This window comes from Myotis daubentonii, chromosome 18 (genome assembly GCF_963259705.1).
Source record: "Myotis daubentonii chromosome 18, mMyoDau2.1, whole genome shotgun sequence".
Lineage (NCBI taxonomy): Eukaryota > Metazoa > Chordata > Mammalia > Chiroptera > Vespertilionidae > Myotis > Myotis daubentonii.
The window spans coordinates 8,859,652-8,878,387 of NC_081857.1; the positions used below are offsets into that span (position 1 = coordinate 8,859,652).

Below are 18,736 nucleotides of genomic sequence, written 5' to 3' on the forward strand. Positions count from 1 at the left end.
GTCCCTCTTCCCAGCTCCGCTGCTCAGGGTTACAGACTGTCTGGGAGAGGCCAGAATTGAAACCAATGCCCTGGTTCGCCATTCCCCCTCCTTTGCTTTCTCCTCTTCCGTTCCCGCCCCTTCCTCGCCCCCCTCTGGGCTCACAGGGATCCCCCCCCCCCCCCCCCCCCGAGCGCAGGGCTCCGGGTTTGTACTCAGGATTCAAAGGACTATTTCCCTTTTCCCTCCTTAGCACGTTTTTCTTATTTACTTTTATTTTTTACAAAACAGGAGAAAAGAGCGAACTGGGCTGGGGGAGGTGACACATTCCTCCACAAAGGTACAAAATAGCCTATAGAAAGTCAACCTCCGAGTGCCAACCGGGCTGCCAGGGGGAGGCGGGGGTCCTGGGCAGCCTCATCCAAGTGTCCTTCAGAGCAGGCTGGGGTCGCTGGGACGGTGGGAGGAGAGGCCTCCTTCAGCCCTTGCCCGGGAGGGGGAGGAGCAAGCAACTGAGGCTGAACAGAGAAACGGCAGAGGAGGGGCACATCCTGAGGCCCGAGGGCCTGGGGACATGGGCAGGGGACAGCCAGGCGCTGCCCAGGAGCCTCTGGGCATGTAGACAGCTGGGGAGGTGGGAGGTTTTCGCCAGAGTCCTTCTGTCCCTTGCAGAGGCTCCTCAAAGAGGCAGCAGAGGAGCCCCCCAGAAGGGAAGGGCCACGGTTGGGGTGTGGCAGGAGCAGCCCCTGGGGCCACCGACCCCGTCTGTCACGGTCCGGCCTTGAGCACGTGGGTCCATGTCACGTTCTTGGCAGGGCATCAGGCCCAGATCGCTTCCCTTTTGTTAAAAAGCGGTCCTTGTTTTCTCTCTACTGCGGAGGACAGGACGAGCTCCAGGAATTGTGAGACAATGGTGGTGACCCTGTCTCTCCCTCTAAGGACGTGGGCAGCTTCCGTCCCAGATTCCAGGGCCGGATGAGGGGTGCGGACACCACCCGGACTGAGGGGGCACCCCAGCCCCAGAAAGCCCAGGCTGGAAGGAGAGGCCGCCCGCCCACCCCCTGCCTGGGCTGGCCAGGGCCGAGGTGGGTTGCTATCCCGGCTGCCAGCAGGAGGACAGCCAGGGCCAGGATGGCGATGAGCCCAGGCCGGTCCCCTAAGGCTCTGTGGCAGGGAGTGGCCTCTTTAGTCCTGGCCCATACGCAGGCCAACTGGGTGTGGGCATCAGCAAAGGCCACTTGCAGGCAGGCCCAGTACTCCGTGGCCTGAAGGAGACGGGTGATGTTGTAGCTGTGGGTGCCCCGAGGCAGGCGGGCCAGAGCAGTGGCCCCCTGGCCCCGGAGGGAGGAGGCGCTGGACCAGGTGAGGTTGGTGGCGATGGTGTTGGGTGGGGGGACCCAAGAGAGCAGGATGCGATAGGGGTGGGTCTCCTGCACCCGGAGCTCTAGCCCCCATCCCTTGTCCCTGCCTAGCTTCAGGGGAGCCCGGCCCACCACCACACTGATGGTCTTGGTATCGGCCCCCACCAGGTTCTGGGCCACACAGGTGTACAGCCCCGCCTCTGCCACCGTCACCCTCCGCAGCTCCAGGGTCCCCTCGGGGTACACCCGGTGTCTCTTGCCTGCACGGGCCGCTGTCAGTCGAACCCCAGCCGGAGTGACCCAGTAGATCTCAGGCTCTGGCTCCGCCAGCGCCCGGCAGTGCAGCACCAGGCTCTGTCCGCCGGCCACGTGGAGGCTGGGAGGGAAGCTGCGGGGGGAGATGAGGGGCAGGCAGTGGTCCGTCATCTCTCGGAAGGGCACCTCCCGGACCGGGCGGCGCTGGAGGTCCGGCGGCTCCGCGCACAGGGTGGACTGCGGCTCGATGAAGCGGACGCGGCTGCCGGTGGCGTTGGCCCAGCGGATGACGCAGTCGCAGCGGATGGGGTTGCCGTGAAGACCCACCTCCTGCAGGTTGGGCAGCGACTCCACCGTCTGCCGGTGCAAGGCACTGAGCGCGTTGTTGTTGAGCATGAGGGTCTCCATCTGGGGCAGGTGGTGGAAGGCGCGGGGGTGGATGAAGGACAGCCGCGGGTTGTTGGTGACGTCCAGCTTGGTCAGCTCGGGGAGGTTGACCAGGGCGAACTTGTCGATGGAAACCAGCTCCTCCATGTTGTTCAGCCCCAGCTCCTTGAGGTGCAGCATGTTGGCGAAGTCCCCGGGCCCCACCCGCTGCAGCGGGTTCTTGTTCAGGTCCAGGAACTTGAGGCCGGGCACCTGCTCCAGCGCCCGCCGGGGCACCCGGACCAGCTGGTTGTCATAGAAGGAGAGGCTCTCCAGGCTCCGCAGCCCCTCCAGGGCGTGGCTGGAGATCTCCCGCAGGCTCATGCCGGCCAGCACCAGGCTGCGCAGGTTGGCCAGGGGCCGGAAGTTCATGTCCAGGATGGCGTCCACCTTGTTGCCGCCGATCATGAGGATCTCCAGGCTGGGCAGCATCTCGAACCAGCGGCTGTCCACGGCCCGCAGCAGGTTGGAGTTGAGGTGCAGCCGCAGCAGGTTGCCGAGGCCGGCGAAGGCCCGCGGGGCGATGCGGCGCAGCTGGTTGTGGTTGAGATAGAGCTCCTGCAGGCTGGCCAGCCCCGCGAAGCTGTGGTCCTCCAGGCGGGTCAGCTGGTTCTCCTCCAGGTGCAGGCTCAGCAGCTGGGGCAGGGCCCGGAAGTCACAGTCCCGGGCGTCGGAAAAGCTGTTCTGGGACAGGTCCAGCTCCGTGAGGTTGGCCAGGTAGCCGAGCTCGCTCCGGTCCACGCGGACGATGCCGTTGCTCTGCAGTAGCAGGGTCTGCGTGCCCGCGGGCAGCGCCGGGGGCACGGCCGTCAGGAACAGGTCATTGCAGTCCACGGTGGTGGCCTCGCGGTAGGACGAGCGGGGCGTATACCAGGGCCGGATCTGGCAGGCACACTGAGGGGGGCAGGGCACACGCCAGGGGACCACGGGCACAGCGGCAGAGGCACCAGCCACCCATGCTAGCAAGAGGGGGGCCACGAGGAGCCTCATGGTGGAGCCGCAGGGGAGGGGACCATCCACAGGAAACGTCTCAAGTCCCGCCCTTAGCGGTTGGCGGGCTGAGGGTCAGCAGCCTGCCAGGGCCTGGGGAGCCCCACTCCCAGGGCGGTCATGGGGGACGGCGGGGCATCACTCCTCGCCCTCCTGGGTGCGGCTCCCCATCCTTGTCCGCTGGGCCTGCTCACTCATCGCCGTGCCCAGCAGGCAGCCCTGGAGAGGAGGAGGCAGCGTTAAGCAGGCGGAGGGCAGCAGGGTCCACCCCTCCTCCCGCTCCCTTGTCTGACTCAAGAGGCGCAGAGAGCTGAGCGGCTGGGTCTCCTGGGTCCTGTCCCATATCTTAGGCTTTAGTGTCCTTTTCTAGGACCTGAGGCGGGAAGTGGGTGACTGGGAGGCTTCGGGGCAGGAGGAAGAGATTGGGCCTTAGAAGCTTCCAGGAGACTCGGGAAAGGGGTGTGTGTGTGTGTGTGTGTGTGTGTGTGTGTGTGTGTGGAGAGGGGACGGCTGTGATCATTGTCATCCTCAGTCCTCTGAGCCCGGAGAGATGTGGAGTGGATTCTCCAAGCTTTCTCCTCTCTCTCCACCCGCCTCCCTGGCTCCCTTGGTAAATGGAACATAAAGTGAGAGTTTGCAGTCGTCCCTCTGAGTGCTCTGGGCAGAGGATGGTGCGGCTTCTGCCTTCCAGGGTGGGCTCCCAGTGGCCCCTGATCCCACCCCAGACTGTCTGGGGAAGGGAGCGGTCCTGCCTGGGGTCTGCTTACTCCTCCGGGCAGGGTGCAGTGTGGGCTTTTGCCAACGTCCTTACCTGGAGGCAGGGGTTTCCCTTCCCAACAGCCTGGCCGAGCTGCCAGGTGCTGGGATTAAGAAGTCCAATCTGAGCTCCTTAGCACTGCAGGTAAGACCTTCTGTGACCCGCCCCAGCCACTTCTCCTGGCTCCTCTGGCTGCCATCCCACCTACCCTCCGGGCACAACCTACAGGTTGAAGTTACCCTGACATGTCCCCCTTCTCCCATCTCCTTTCTATTGTCTCCCAGGCAACCTCTACTTGTTCCTCAAGACTCCCCTTAAGGCCAGTCTCCTCCTCCAGAACCCCCCCCCCCCCCAACACACACACATACCTCCTGCCCCTGGCGGGCTTTATGCTCTTACAGGACCCCATGCTGCCTCCCATCACAGCCCTGACCACAGCACGTGGAAATGTCTCCCCATCTAGGGGAGTCCACGTCATTAGTCTTGCTCGTCACTGTGCTTGTAGCACAGGGCAGGTGCCCAGTGAGTGTTCCCTGTATGAATCAACCACAGGGGCCCCCCAGGAGGTCAGGCCCCATCCCCACCACAAACTAGAATCCAAGCCCTTGCTGTTTCCTCCCTCCCAACCTAGGAGACCAGTCCCCGTTCTCAGCCCCCGCAGCCAGGCGGCGTCACCCTGAGGAAAGTCCAGCCTTGGCCTAGAACCGTGGTGGGGAGACAGGGACCTTTCTGGGCCTGGCTGACTCCTCCGGGGAGGTCCGATTTGGGGAGTCTTCCACCTGCAGGCAGTGGGGCGGTGCACATGCTCATCGAATGCTGCAGTTTGCCAGGACTCTTCAAAGACTCTGAATGTCTCTTTCTGATTTAACCTTCACAATTAGTCTACAGGGCAAGCATTAATACCGCCAGTTTGCAGATGAAGACGCCGAAGTTCGGAAGAGGTTAAAGAATTTGGCTGGCAAGGGGCAGGAGCTAGGAATCTCCCCATGCCCAGAGCTTGTGCCAGTTGCACCACGCTTCTTGGTTCCCAGGTCTGGCCAGAGCCTACCCTGGGCACCCCGGGGTGCACTGGTGGCTGCAGCGGCAGGGTGGGTGCCCATTCTTGTCTCCTCCCTCACTAGGGTGCTTTAGGAAGCGGGGAGCTGTGTCTCCTACCACCTTTCAGACGGGTGCCGCTCAGCGGGCCAGAGGAGCTCTTTGCCCACTTCACCCAGCGTCCAGGACCCTGGGCTGGCAGGACAGCCGTGGGAGGCCTGGCGCCTTCCCTGAGCAGGAGCGCGGCACGCCTGTCTACATCAGGCAACCTCCCTCCCACCTTCTTTTGCAGCCACCTCGGTGCATTTTGTCATGGTAGTTTTTTCCAACCATGACTTATGTGGGCACTGACCCACAAAACTCAGGGCAAACAAACACATGTGCACACATGCACGTGCACCTGCATACATGTGCCGGGGGAGCCTGGGGTGGGCGGGGGACGGCCACCCGAGCCATGCCTGGTGGCCGGGAACAGGGGGAGGGGTTCGGCGGCACACTCCGTGGGTGGAGAGGCAGCAGGGACAGCTGGGTTCCCGAAGGGCCTTGACATGGAACTGGGTCCAAGGCCAGAAGTCCCGCTTCCTGCCTAGACCTGGCCCGAGGAGCAGACCCCACCAGCGAGGAGATCTTGCTGTTGCGCACCCACCACCTCCTACCAGAGCCCCGTGGGAGCAGTTATGGGCTTCCTGGAGCGCCTGTTCCTTACGGATAAGTGAGGTTGTCATTAGGGCTAAGGGAACTGTGTTGCACAGGGAAAGAGTTCAATTAATGTTAGTCTCCTTCCAGCTCCGTTCATCCCCTGGGGTTGGGAGGCCCTGCAACCAGGGCTTTCAGGAGGAACAGAAGTAGGATCCCAGAGCTTGACAAGCCCCTATTAAGCTTGCCCACTGTGGGCTCAGTGTTGCCCCCAGGTGATGGGGTGGGGAGCTGTGAGCAGAAATACACAATAGCATGCCACACCTTCTAAGGCTGCCTCTCAGGCAGCACCCAAAATGCAAAGTGATCGGGAGAGCCGGAGACCATTCACAGGCAGAGAGAAGGCTGGAGTGGGTGGGTGGGGAGGGGGCTTCAGCGGGGCCCAGGCATCTCAGACCCTGCCTGAGTCCAGGGCATCTCTCCTCCTCCACCTTTGTTCTAACAATTTAGTGACAGCGAAACCATTAAAAACAATTAAAACCCTCCGAGAGGGGCCTTTCCCTGCACCCCAGGCTGGGATGGGTGATTGAGGCAATGCTCTGGCTCTCGCCAGGAGGCCAGATGACTCATGTTTTCACACCTCTGATCCCGGGGCTTGACAAAGGCCAGAAAAGCCCCCCACCCCCTCCCTGCTGAGCATGCAGCCCGGTCCAGGGTGGAGCTCAGGGCTGCCCACTCACCTGCCATCGCCATTCAAGGCTGTCTTGCACACGGCCCACTCATGCAGGCTGATGAGCAATTTCTGCCAGGAGCGCAGAGAAAGCTAATTGTCTTGTATCCACAATCTCCCGGGTGAGCGGGAGTTCAGACTATCACGTGTACATTTCCCACCTGGGTTCCAAACTCCTGGCGCAGGGGGCATGTCTTTCATGCTTTTTGTGTCCCCATCGTGCGGGGTGTAGGACTGTGCGGGAGAGGGTACGTGTGAGTGGATACAAATAGTGAAACGTGTCATCTTCCCACAACCCTGCGTGTAAGCAGAGAAGGGATTTGGCCTCCTTTTGCAGGGAAAGCAACTGAGGCTCTGAGAGGCTGGGTGACTTGTCAGAGGTTGCACAGCTTCTACGGGCGGGGTCAGGATTCAAACCTGGGTCTTTGACTCCATAACCTGAGCCGCCAGCCCAGCCAACGCTCCCTGCCCTGCGATCAATGCCTGTCTCATAGGAGCAGGGTGCAGGGTTGGCCCAGCGTGCCCGCCCAGGCGCAGTTCCCTTCAGAGATGGCGTGAGTCCGAGCTCCTTCTCCCTGGCTACCCTCAGACGCCCCTCCTAGGCTCCTGACGAGAGAGACCTACTGGCGGGACCATAGGGAAGACACTGTTCCCAGGTGAATGTGGCTGGGCCTGGAACCACAGGGCAAACAGAGCCAGCAGGCCTCACGCAGACCCTGGCCTGCCTTCTGACTGGGGGCTGGGGGTGGTGCTCTTTGTCAGCACTGCTGCCCACACGGCCTTCAGCCACAGGAGACAGAAGGCCCAGGACCTACAGTCAGGGAAGCAAGGTTGCCCACTCCAGGGGCCATGTTTTCTCTTGGAAGGGCTGGCTCTGCAGGCCCCACCTCCCCCAGGCAGCTGCTCTGGATTGAGCAGAGTGAGGACCTGATTATTAAACTAAGCTCTGCAGACACTGTTGTCAGGAGCCAGAGCAGCCCTTTCCTCCTCTCCAGCCCCACCCCGCCCCAGCACAGTGCCTGTGCTCCTGCCACATCTAAATTGCTGCTCCTGTAGCCTCTCACAGCCTCCGTCCCCGAAATCACCCCCCACACACACTTCCACCCCACCCCTGGGAGCTGGGGTTCTGGAGGGGGGGCAGGTGGGCAGGCGGTGATCGATTGCCCGGCCTTCGCAGCTTCAGTGCCAGGCCCCCCTGAGCTGCGCAGACAGATGGGCAGCATAATTGAGTGTAGCGTTGATAAACTCCGGCCTCCGCACCGGCAGATAAGCGCTGGGTGGAAGGGCTGCAGAGGGAGGGAAGCCAGCGCTCCATCTGTGCACCTCGCCTCTGCCCCTCCTGGGAGGTGAGCATGGCCCTCACTCCCACCTCTCACTTAATCACAGACAACTAGGACCTCAGAGCGGAAGGAGACCTCAGCGGGGGCGTGGGCGGCGTTTATTCAGTATTCCAGAGCCTGGATTCCATGCATGACTCATGCAAAGGGGGAGAGGCAAAGGGAGGGTCCTGGGCTTTGCAATAAACAGTTTGAACCTGGCTCTGCCCCTTGCTGTGTGACCTTGGGCAAAGTGGGTCATTCTCTGAGCCTCAAAGGCCCGGGCTGGGACGTGGCTCACAGAATAGCTGTGGGCGTAAGGCAGAGGCCACGCTTCTTAGTCCCTTCATTTGCCCCTGATGTTGCCTCTTATTCCATCTTCTCTTCTTTCTTCTCATCTCTCATCGTTTGTATTCAACTTTTAAAGAATATTATTGGGGTGTAACATTTGTACAGCAGAGTGCACAAATAACACTAATTCCAAGGGCACGGCTGCATGAATGTCTACATTTGTGGATACCAGTATAACTACCACTGAGCTCAAGACAGAAATATTTCAGCCTTCTAGAAGGTTCCTTTCCAGTCCCATCCCGCCCCCCATCTGGCGTTAGCCACTGTCTTGACTTCTGTCACCATCAACCAGTTTCATCTTTTTTGTTGTTGTTAATCCTCCCTCAAGGATATGTTTTTTCCATTGATTTTTAGAGAGAGCGGAACGGAGGAAGAGAGACAGAGAGAGAAACATTGATGTGAGAGAGACACATCAATTGGTTGCCTCCCTCCTGTGCCCTGACCAGGGCCAGGGATTGAGCCTGCAACCAAGGTAGTCACCTTGACTGGAACCGAACCCAGGACCCTTTAGTCCGCAGGCCAGTGCTCTAACCACCGAGCCAAACGAAATAGAGCCAGTTTCATCTTTTAAACCCAGATTTCCCTTCCTTTTCCATCACAGCCGGAGACATGGTCTTTGGAAACTTTAGGAAATGCCAGAACTTCAGACTTGAAGTTCACCCAATTCATCCTTGTGTTCCCTGAGGGCTCTGGCTTCTCAGGGTCTCATGCGTCACCAGCCTTCTCCAGGAAGGGAGACTGAGTCCTCTTTCTCGTTCCATAGTTCCCGTATCGGGAAATTGCTCTACGCCTTAGGGCCCTGCTCTGGTTGGATCCTTGGCCTGGGCCCGTGAGTGCCAGGCTGCCTAGAGGCAGAGAGATGGCAGGATGACCTCCTGGCCCTGTGCGCCCCTGTGACTCCCTTCCCCACAGCCCTGCTGGGTCCTGGCCAGTGTCTGCTGCAGCGCTGCTCACCCCCTTTCTGCTCACCCCCCGGTCTTCTCCTTAGGGCTCTGGGGCACTGGGCCGAGAACATGCCCACAGGTGGTCAGGAAGGCGGGGCCCAACCTCACTTCTAACTGCCCCCAACGCCTCCACCTGCTTGCCTCCGAGGCTCCTCACACTCAATGTGCCCCAATCCCAGCATCTTCTCCATCTTCTCCCACCAATCCTGCTCTGCTTCTTCAGCCCCATCTCTGTCAGGCAGCACCCCTGCCACGCGCCTCCACGGCTGCAAACCTCTGCCATCTTGACCCTTCCCTCTCCTCCCTCTCCACCCCGCCCCCCCCCCCCCCGTGCTCTTTGGTCTCTCTTCCTCACCCTTAAGTGAGCCTCTCATGCCATTGCCCTGTGCTCCCACTAAACCAGACTTGCTACTTCTTTTCACCCCTTGGGCATCTCAGGCCGCCTGCAAAGCAGCTTCAACTACCGAGCTCCTCTTCAGCCATCAAAACCCCTCCTAAATGCCCCCTCCTCCGAGGTGCTTTCCCAGTCCCCTCGAGAAGGGTGGTTACCCCTCCCCTTCCACCGCAGGCCCAGAGACCCTGGGACAGACCTCCACACAGCACCGTTCTCGCCGTCAGGCTGCAGGTGTGCCGTCCTGGCCAGGCTGCGGGCCCCTCAAGGAAACGATGCTCCGCTATTGATTTCTGTCTCTCCAGAGTGCGGTCCAGGGCAGACCTCCCCTGCAGGGGCGGGGCGTGCTCTACTGCCGTGAACTGTGAAGGGCAGCCCATCAGTGGGCCACGAAAACAGTTGAAAGTGGGTCACAATCTGCATTTTAAAAACAGAAATGAAAATAGAAACATCAGAGTGCATTGTATGTAGTTAGACTAAACATTGCTGAGAATCCCCCCTATTTTACACACACACACACACACACACACACACGCACACACGCACACACGCACATGCACACGCACACACACTGTACAGGGACGTGATGAAAAGGCATGCGCGTTTGGCCTTGGGTTGCAGCTACAAAAGCTGGAAAACCATTGTTCCACTGAGCATCCCCCTCTTGGTAAGTGAGTCCCTTCAGCTCTGGTTGACACCAGGGCAGGGCTGCAGAGAGCACAGCCCCAGAGGAAGATGCGCCTCCTCCCTGCTGGGGTCTCTATGTGCTGGCCGCACCCCGCAACCTGGGAGGAGGCACTTTTTAGGTCAGAAACCCCAAGCTCAGTGGCCAACCCAAGACCCACAGCGAAGTGTGGAGAGCCAGGACTTGGGCCGGGTGTGTTTCACTGGCAGCCCTCTCTCCTGTGATTCTGGTGCCAGAAGCTGACTTCCAAGAGTAAATGGTTTGCGGGGGGAGGGGGGGGTCTTGGAGGAGAGCAGGGAGGGAAACTGGGGGCATCTCCTGGGGAAAGAGGAGGTGTCTGGTGTCCTTCCCTCCCCTCCCCTCCTCTCTGGAGAGGCGTCAGGGTTCCAGTGAAAACCCCTCCTGGTCGGGGAGGGAAGGGGCTTATCCGGGCATAGCGCTGTCCCCAGGTCTCCTGGCCGGCCCGGCAGAGGGTGGTAGAGCTCTGGGCCTGGGAGGCAGCCTGTCCGGCTATTTCTGAGTTAGGAGTGGAGGGCGCCAGTCCTTCTGTCTGGTCGCACTGCACCAAAAGGACTGCAGGGAGTGGAGCCATCCTGCCCGCACGGAGAGCAGTACCCAGCGGGTCCCACCGCCAGGCGCTGCCAGGCTTTTGCTCCACCCCTCCCTCTCTGGGGCTCCTCTGTGCCCCAACATCCCTCTGTCATAAACTACCTGTTTACTTGTCTGTCTGCCTCCTCCACCAGACTGTGGGCCCCTCAGGGGAAGGGACTATGCTCCAAGTGGCCAGTTCCTCCAACTGTCTGGCACATAGTAGGAGCTCAGAAAACATGTGTGGGAGCAGGAGAGAAAGGCAAGAAAGGGAGGGCAGGGAGAGAGGAGGGCCTGGTTGTTCAGAGCTCCGAAGACCAGGGGGCTCGGCGTCCGGGCTCAGGCCCCTTCCGCCTCCTTCCTCACCAACTGGCAGGAGACACAGTGGCACCCAGAGCCTGGCTTCCTCAGGCCCGCGCCCTGCCCCTGCCCCTGCCCCTGCCCATGGCTCTGGCCGCTGCTCAGCCACTTGAGCCCTTCCCTCAGGGAGAGAAGGCGCTTCTCTCTGACTCAGTTTCTGCTTCTGGATTCAACAGGATCCTCTGATGATGCTCACCCTTCCGGAGCTCTCTCCGGCTCCCCTCCGGCCAAATCCTGTGGACTCTACGCCCCCCCACGCCCCGGCCCCCGCCCTCCGCCCCGCGAGGACTAGGCTAGTGGTTCCCGTGTGAATCCTGGCCCTGGCTCTTGGCCTTGGGCATCCTCACTCAGGTGCTCCTGCCGCATGGGGGGATGTCCATAAGTGCCTGGAGCTCAGTAGAGCCCCCTTCCCTTTCATCTCCTGTTTGCTGAGGCACAGTCCCTGGCTTCTAGACCACCAGACAGACACTGGAAGGGGGAAGAGGTCCCTCCGGCAGAGCCTAAATGTCCCAGCTTGACAGCATTCCACCTTGGCCAGTCTGAAGCCAGAGGGGCAGCCACGCCCAGATCCGTGAGCCCTCCAGCCTCCTTCCCTATAATCCCCCTTGTTCTTTCTAGAATCAGGTGGGGGTGTGGGGCAGACCCGGTAGCATTCTCAAAAGGCTCCCTATGGAAGCCAGGGCCCCAGGACATCCCTTTGGGCACAGTGGGTTCCTAGGAGCTAGATGCAAGGGCAGGGGGAGCCTTCAGAGAGGTGCAAGCAATACTCCGCTGCCCCAGTGCTTTTGCACATGCAGGGCCCTTGCCTAGAAGTTCGCTTTCTCATGTGTGTAATGTCTTCCCATCTCTGAAATCTCAGTTTATACTGCACCTCTCAGCTGTCCCTGACCACAGCCATCACCAATTAACCAGCCCCTCGCCCCTTCCCGCATCCTCTAAGAATCCAATCCAGTATCATGCTCATCTCTTCTCTCAGACTGTGAGCTGCTCCAGAACTAAAGGGAAGCACCATAAATCTTCCAGTCTTGTTTGAGGTGAATGGGGGAGATCGATGGGGCGGGAGGTGTGTTGGGTTTCTCTCTCCAGTATTTGTGCACAGAGGGAGGGACCCCCAGGGCATGGGGGTGGAGCTGGGGGGAGATGTTGGGGACAGGCTTGGGGGCCAGGATGGCTGAGGAGAATGGGCAGTGGATCAAATGGGGAGGCCAGTTAAACAAGGAGAAAGGCTGAACGTCTTCTAACGGAAAAGGAAAATGAAATGAGAATGAAAATTGATGAGGCGGAGAGAGAAGGAGACTCGTTTCATCAGCAGGTTTGCCAGATGAAGCCCAGAGATAAATCGCTGGCGGAAGGAGCCTGGTGTCTGCCGGGCTCAGCGCCTGCTCCCTCTGTCAGCTGTCTCAGGCAGCCTGCGAGATGAATGGCTGCAGCTGAGGCCTGCAGCAGCCCCTCCCAACGCCCTCCCTTCTGACTGCGGGGAGAATGGCTGTCATCCCTCACCTCCTCCTGCAGGCCTGCCCTGGCCACTCGTTCACCTGGCCCCCGCCTTTGGTCCCCTCTCCAATCCCTCTCACCTCTCCCTCAGCAGCCCCTCCCCATCTCCCCTCCCCAGGTGGGCCCAGGCCTAGGGGAAGCTCTGTCCACCTTCCGCACCCCTCAGCCTGCTTCTCTGAAGCCAGAGGGGGAGGCAGAGGCCAGGACACAGGCCGGGGTTTTAGTCTGGGCTTCAGGACCGACTGGGAACATGTCCTCTCATTTCTCCAGGCCTTGGCTCCTCACCCAGGTAATGAGAGGGCTGGGCCAGAGCGGCGGGCAGTTCTAACATGGTGGTTCCTTGGCCCCGGCATCAGCATCACCTGCAAACTTGTTAGAAATGCGGGTTCTCGGACCCAGCCCCTCCTGACTCAGACTCTCTGAGGGAGGGGCCAGTGGCCTAGGTTTGCCCAAGCCCTCCAGCTGCTCCCATTTGAGATAATGGCCAAGCTGAGATTAGAATTATGTATATGTATGTGTATGTGTGTGTGTGTGTGTGTGTATATATATATATATATAATGAGTTTCTTATCATTATCCTGACAGTTAAGACTAGAGTTTCCAGAACGCCCCTCACCTCCACTGTGCACACAATGAGCATTCCCCGAGCCCTGATTGGATGCTGGTGGGATGCGGGTGTAGGGGTACAAGGTTATGGGGAGGGCAGGCAGGAAGGCACAGATAAAAAACCGCTCTGCTACAGCATTTTGGCGGTGTCACAGGCACTTACCAAGGGCAACGGGCACAAGGGAGGAGAGAACACACTTCTGCTTCAGGTGGGAAGTTGGGCAAAAAAATCAGAGCAACGTCATTGAATTGCACACTAAAAGTGGGTGAATTTGATGGAATGCAAATTCACAACTTCACTAAAGCTGTTTTAAAAAAACCACCAGGGAAGTGCTGCCTGAGTCAGCAGGTCAGCAGGCGCACCGATGGCGGAAGGCGCTGTGCGCATATTGGAGGCAGCCTGGGTAAAACGCAGGGCATGAATTCCGAGGTGGCCGCCCCCAGGTCCCGTGTGCGTGATGTGGGGAAGAGGCTGGAGCAGCGCGCCAGAGCTGAACGGTCTGGACACGGGAGTGCAGGCAGAGGGCCGCCAAAGGGCGCATGTAGGGCAGTGACCACGATAGCCATCAATGCTCATGATCCGTCAGGAGTGGATGCTCCTTGCAATTTAAATTCTTCCGTATCCACCATCCTATGTGATTCTCGCAACAGCCCCGCAGGGTCGGAGGTGCCGTTACTCCCATTTCAATGGAAAGGATGTTAAAATGAGTTGCCCAAGATCACACAGCCAGTGAGTAATGGGGCCGGGGCTAGAAGACAGAGTGTGATGCCAAGTCTAGGCCTTCTCTCCCAGGGGGACAGCAGCAGTGACCATGGTAGCCACTGACTGAGGACGGAGCCAGGCCTTGGGCTGGGGCCTGCCCTGAGTGGCTGCACTGAATGCTCACAACAACACTGACATGGGGTGACTGGCCCTTCTCACAGGTGTGAGATGCTCAAGGACGCGCAGCTGGTCGAGCCAGGACTCCAGCTTGGTGGTGGCTGGTGCCGAAGCCTGTGCTCTAAATCCTGACCCCACGTCAGCCTCCTGCAGCGCCCCCTGCCCAGCTCTCCTCGGGCCTGGAATGGGACTGGCAGACTGTCAGCTGACTTCTCATTCAAACTCCCTGAGTCTGGGCCAACCCAAGAGAAAGAGACTGGCCCCTGGCCTAAGCCGAGCAGCCCTTCCTCGGGGGAGGGCCCACCCCAATCTGGCCTAGAGGCTCCCTCTCTTCAAGTTGGTCCCCGCCTCCTGAGCCCAGCACCACCCCCCCGCCCCGGGGCGGGGGGACGCGGCTCCCAGCGCCCCCAAGTCTGGTGGCTGGAAACGCTTCCACCCACGATCAATAACAGGCATAATTCAGTGCCTGCAGCAAGTACAAAGGAGTGGAGGTTAAATCAATATTGAGAAGTCTCGAAATTAAACTAATTAAGAGCAAGCCTTAATGATTTTTACTGTCTGGGAATAGAGAGGACAAAAGGCCCAACTGTATTTCATGATTCTACCTTAGCATCTTGGTGACTTGGGAAGCAGAAGATGAAAAGTGCTCCCAGCTCCCTGTCTTGCAGGAGAGGGGAGCGCCTCGTCCTCGGTGGTGAGAGATGGGGAGGAGGAAATGGACGGGATGGGGCACAGGATGCAAACTGCACGTGTGGAAGGCCACTGGCTGGGGTCAGGGAGGGTATGGTTGACCTGTGACCTCTCCTCCCCCAAAGATATATTGAAGCCCTAACTCCCAGTACATGTGAATGTGACCTTCATTTGGAAATGGGGTCTTTGCAGATGGGATCAAGTTAAGACGAGGTCATCCCTAACCCAGCGGTTCTCAACCTGTGGGTCGCGACCCCTTTGGCGGTCGAACGACCCTTTCACAGGGGTTGCCTAAGACCATCCTGCATATCAGATATTTACATTATGATTCATAACAGTAGCAACATGACAGTGATGAAGTAGCAACAAAAATAATTTTATGGTTGGGTCACAACATGAGGAACTGTATTTAAAGGGCCAGACGGTTGAGAACCACTGCCCTAACCCAATGACTGGTGTCCGTGTAAAAGGAGGGAAGTTTGGATGCAGACACACAGGCACTGGGAGAATCATGTGGGGATAGAGGCGGAGATGGGAGGGCTGCAGCTGCAAGCTGAGGGGAGTAGCCAGGAGGGAGTCTCCCCTACAGCTTTCAGAGGGAGCCTGGTCTGATGGATGCCCTGACTCCAGACTTCTGACCTCAGAGCTGTGAGACAACGGATTTCCGTTATTTAAGCCTCGTGGCTTGTAGTGCTTTGTGTATGGCAACCCTAGGACATGAACACAGGGATCCTGGGTTCTAGTTCCACGCTGCACAGTGAAGCTGTGCCAGCTGGGCAAGATGCTTAACCTCCAGGAGCCTCGGTTTTCTCCTCCGAGAAGTGGGGACAGGAGTCTTTTGCACAGAGATGCGGCACAGATACTTGAAAGCACTAGTGTGAAATATGTACGATGAGCTGCACGTGCTACAAAACATCACCTGGCTCGTTGCTAGTGGGAAGACTCTGGGAGGGACTCGGGAGCCATCGTCAGACGGGCAGGAAGCTCCCGGCAGCTCGCAGGGCTGGTCTAAGCTCCAGTCAGACCACAGGCATGGGGTGTCTTTGCGTCTTTAGAGATATATGTACACGAGGGTATTTTATTGTTCTCAACAGGGATTTTATTTGCTGCCCACGTGGCCCAGGTTTTCTCATCTGTAAAACAAAAGGGTTGGGCAACGTTATTTTAAAGGTGTTTTTCAGCATCGTTCTCTGGGCTTATTTATATACTAAAAAACAAAAAAGTCTTAGCAGCCCAACCTCTTACTTGGACCTCCCTCCTTAGCCCAGTAGCCCAGAACAATTCAGAGGGACGCCAGCTAAGCAGGGGCTTTGCATCGCTCTGTCCCCTGTCGCCTGGGTTAAGGGAGGGGCCACATCCCCTCTGTCCTCCCTCAAGACTGTACCCGGTATGGAAGGACAGGAAACCACACAGGCAGCAAGTAAAAGCCCTATCGATCACGAGAAGGCTGGCATCCCAAGTCCAGTGGCTCCCAGGTCTGCTCATCCCAAATAAACCTTCCCAATGACCCTCTCGCACTGACTCCAGGGGCCGGGCCTGGCAGTGGAACAGGGTGGCTGAGCGAGGGCTGCAGCGCGCAGTCCGGCATCTTCCAGGCTCCGGGGGTAAAGGCTCTCGGGTGGCCTCAGCATTTCGGAAGGAGCTGCGCCTTGCAACCGTGGGGTTCTCCGGTGGGAAGACCGAACCTCCGGTTTATGTGACAACCAACACTTTCCCAGGTGGGCATCAGTGGGCGGATAAGCACCTGCCTGCACATCGCCCTCAGAGGGTGACGTCAGCCGTGTCACCACGATGACCACCTGCACAACGCATCACCTGGTGACCCCACCTGCAGCCCATCACCTCTATCAATAGCACCAGACCCACTGTCGCCGCTGTCCTCAGCTGTGACCGCCAGGACCCTATGCTCACTGCCATCGAAAGCTCAGAACGCCCTCCACTAGCATCATTGTCTTTTCCATCCGCTCCACAGTCTGAGTCCTCACAAGCACCCCGATAAGCAAAATAAAGTGTATGCAGCTTCATTGTTGGCACACGCAGGGCATCTCAACCGGATATGGTTTCTGCCGTTGGGAAATGGACACGACGCGAGGACCCCCTCTTAACGCGAACACGAGAACAATGGGTGTGCCTGGACGCCGAGGGCCACACTAAATAAACAAAGCGTGCACTTGGAGGTGGAGGGCATACACGGAGAGCACCTGGTGGGAGGGGCCTGGGGCTTAAAGGGCATGGCCAGGGGAGTTCCACATTTTGCTTGGGGGTGATAAAAATGAGAACCGCTGCCCCTGTCCCTCTCCAGACCAATTCAGCCAATCTCTGGGGACTTGGCATTTAAAACACACACAAAACTCTGCAGGATTTCTTTGTATGTAACTTTTATATCAAAAGAAAAAAAAACAACCCTAATTAAAGTCCAAAAATTAAAGTCCATAGCTACACATACTGAAGAATTTAGAATAACGTGTACTGATGTCTGCAATTTACTTGGAAATGCACCCAAAATAAGATGGATTGAGGGACAGATGGAGGATGTGATAACACAAGTCTAGGAAAAGGTTAATGGTAGGGTCTGGTAGATGGTGGGCATATCATGGCTCACTGTAAAATTCTTTCAACTTTGCTGTATATTTGAAAATTTGCATACAATGTTGGTGAAAAAATCCCCCAACTGGTTTTAATGGGAAGCCTGGACTGTATCTGAAGGAAAAATCCAGAAAGAAGTGCAATCCTCTGCCCTCCACCCTCCACGTGTGAAAGCACAGACTCCTAATGGGACTGGTCCAGTGCATCCCTCCCTTCCCCGGTGGAGGCAGGCATAGACAGTGTATTTGTGACGTGCCCCTGGGGAGGGTCTGCTCCTCTCAGAGCCTGGGCTGGGGAGATGAGACACACAGCTGCCCCAGGCCCCCCAGGGCTGTCCTGAGTGCCCAGTGCTGGGCCTGGGACCTGCCACAGCCATACCAGTTGGCCAGCTCTGCTTTGCTCAAATGCCCCCATTGCCACCCTGAGTCTCCCTTTGCAAGGTTCAGGCTCAGCATTCCTAGTGAGGATAAAGCCTTTCCCAGGAAATCAGAGCCTGCCTGATTGTGTGTGTGTGTGTGTGTGTGTGTGTGTGTACACGCAGGGTATGGGGTGGACACTGTGGGCAGGGGCCACCCCCACGCCTCATCTGTATGTTCCTCCACACCCGCTGGCCCTGTCTGTCGGGGGTGCCATGGCAACACCGTGCTCTTTAAACACAGGAGTTTGTGCTGCCATCGCAGAGCGGCATTGGGCAATTTAATTAAGGAGCTGGCAGCAGACAAACTTTGGGAGTTAAAGGCATTTTATTAAATCCCATTGTATTACGCAGCTCAGTTCCTCCAGGAGCTGAGGAGCGGGGCGCACAGAGGAGAAAGTGCTGGGGTTTTCTCTTCTCCACTTTCCCTGGCCTCTCTCCTGCTCCAGGAAAGCATTCCCTGAGTGTGGAGGGGCCCTAACTGTGAGTGCCTGCTCCCCGGCCCAAGCATTAGGCCTTGGGCTTGTCCGCAGGCAGCAGTCTGGGGATCTAATCACCAGCACTGATCCCATGTGTCAGGGTTCACAGAGTTATTATCCCGGCGAGGCCCCCCAACCCTCGCTTCAGCATCTACAGCAGCACGGTTTTACGTTGGCACCAAGCACAGCCTTCCCTTGCCTGACCTCGTTGAGTCCTCCTCCCCCGTGGAGTAGGAAGGCGGCATTCTCATCACAGACCGGGACCCCGAGGCTTACAGTGACTGTCTGAGACCAAGGAAGGGGTCTGTAGCAGAGGCGTGGTTCAAACCAGCGCCTGGCCACCTCCTATGGCTTGTGACCTTCTCTTATCCTGAGAATGGCTTCCACTCCAGTCCCCAGCCAGGCAAACATTCCCGCATGAAGCCGGGGGGGGGGGGGGGGGGGGGAGAAGGGGGGGAGGGGGGGAGGGGCTCTCCCTGGCACTCATTCCTAACCCCCCAGGCCTAGCATGTGCATGTGAAAGGTCACACCCAGGCCCCAAGGACTGGCCAGCACACGCAAAGGCCCAGCCTCTCTTCCTGGCTGCCACAGGCAAGTGTCTGGCTGGGGCCTGAAGCCAAGTCCATCTCCCCTGAGTACCAGGGTCAGGAAACCAGATGACATGCCATAGGACACTGTGGCTGGGTATGGGGGAGAACTTCCTGGGTAAGAGAGAGGGTGAAACCAAAAAGGCATGACTTGCAAAGAAACCACCCGGCACCTAACCTGCCCTCAATGGAGCC

At 58.5% G+C, this 18,736-nt stretch overlaps 1 protein-coding gene across 2 annotated transcripts in view; it reads right to left on the minus strand.

The window, feature by feature from the left end:
- Positions 1-232: 232 nt before the first annotated feature.
- LRRN2 (leucine rich repeat neuronal 2) overlaps positions 233-18,736 on the minus strand; it is a 60,077-nt gene continuing 41,573 nt past the window's right edge. The window contains exons 2-4 of one of the 2 annotated variants that reach the window (XM_059673392.1): positions 15,394-15,607; positions 9,371-9,588; positions 233-3,230 (exon numbers count right to left, since the gene is read on the minus strand). In XM_059673392.1, the coding sequence (XP_059529375.1) occupies positions 849-3,011 (2,163 nt within the window). In that variant the 5' untranslated portion in view covers positions 3,012-3,230; positions 9,371-9,588; positions 15,394-15,607 and the 3' untranslated portion in view covers positions 233-848. Of the gene's footprint in view, positions 3,231-9,370; positions 9,589-10,567; positions 10,688-15,393; positions 15,608-18,736 lie in introns of those variants that run through there. The other variant, XM_059673393.1, reaches the window with a different exon arrangement.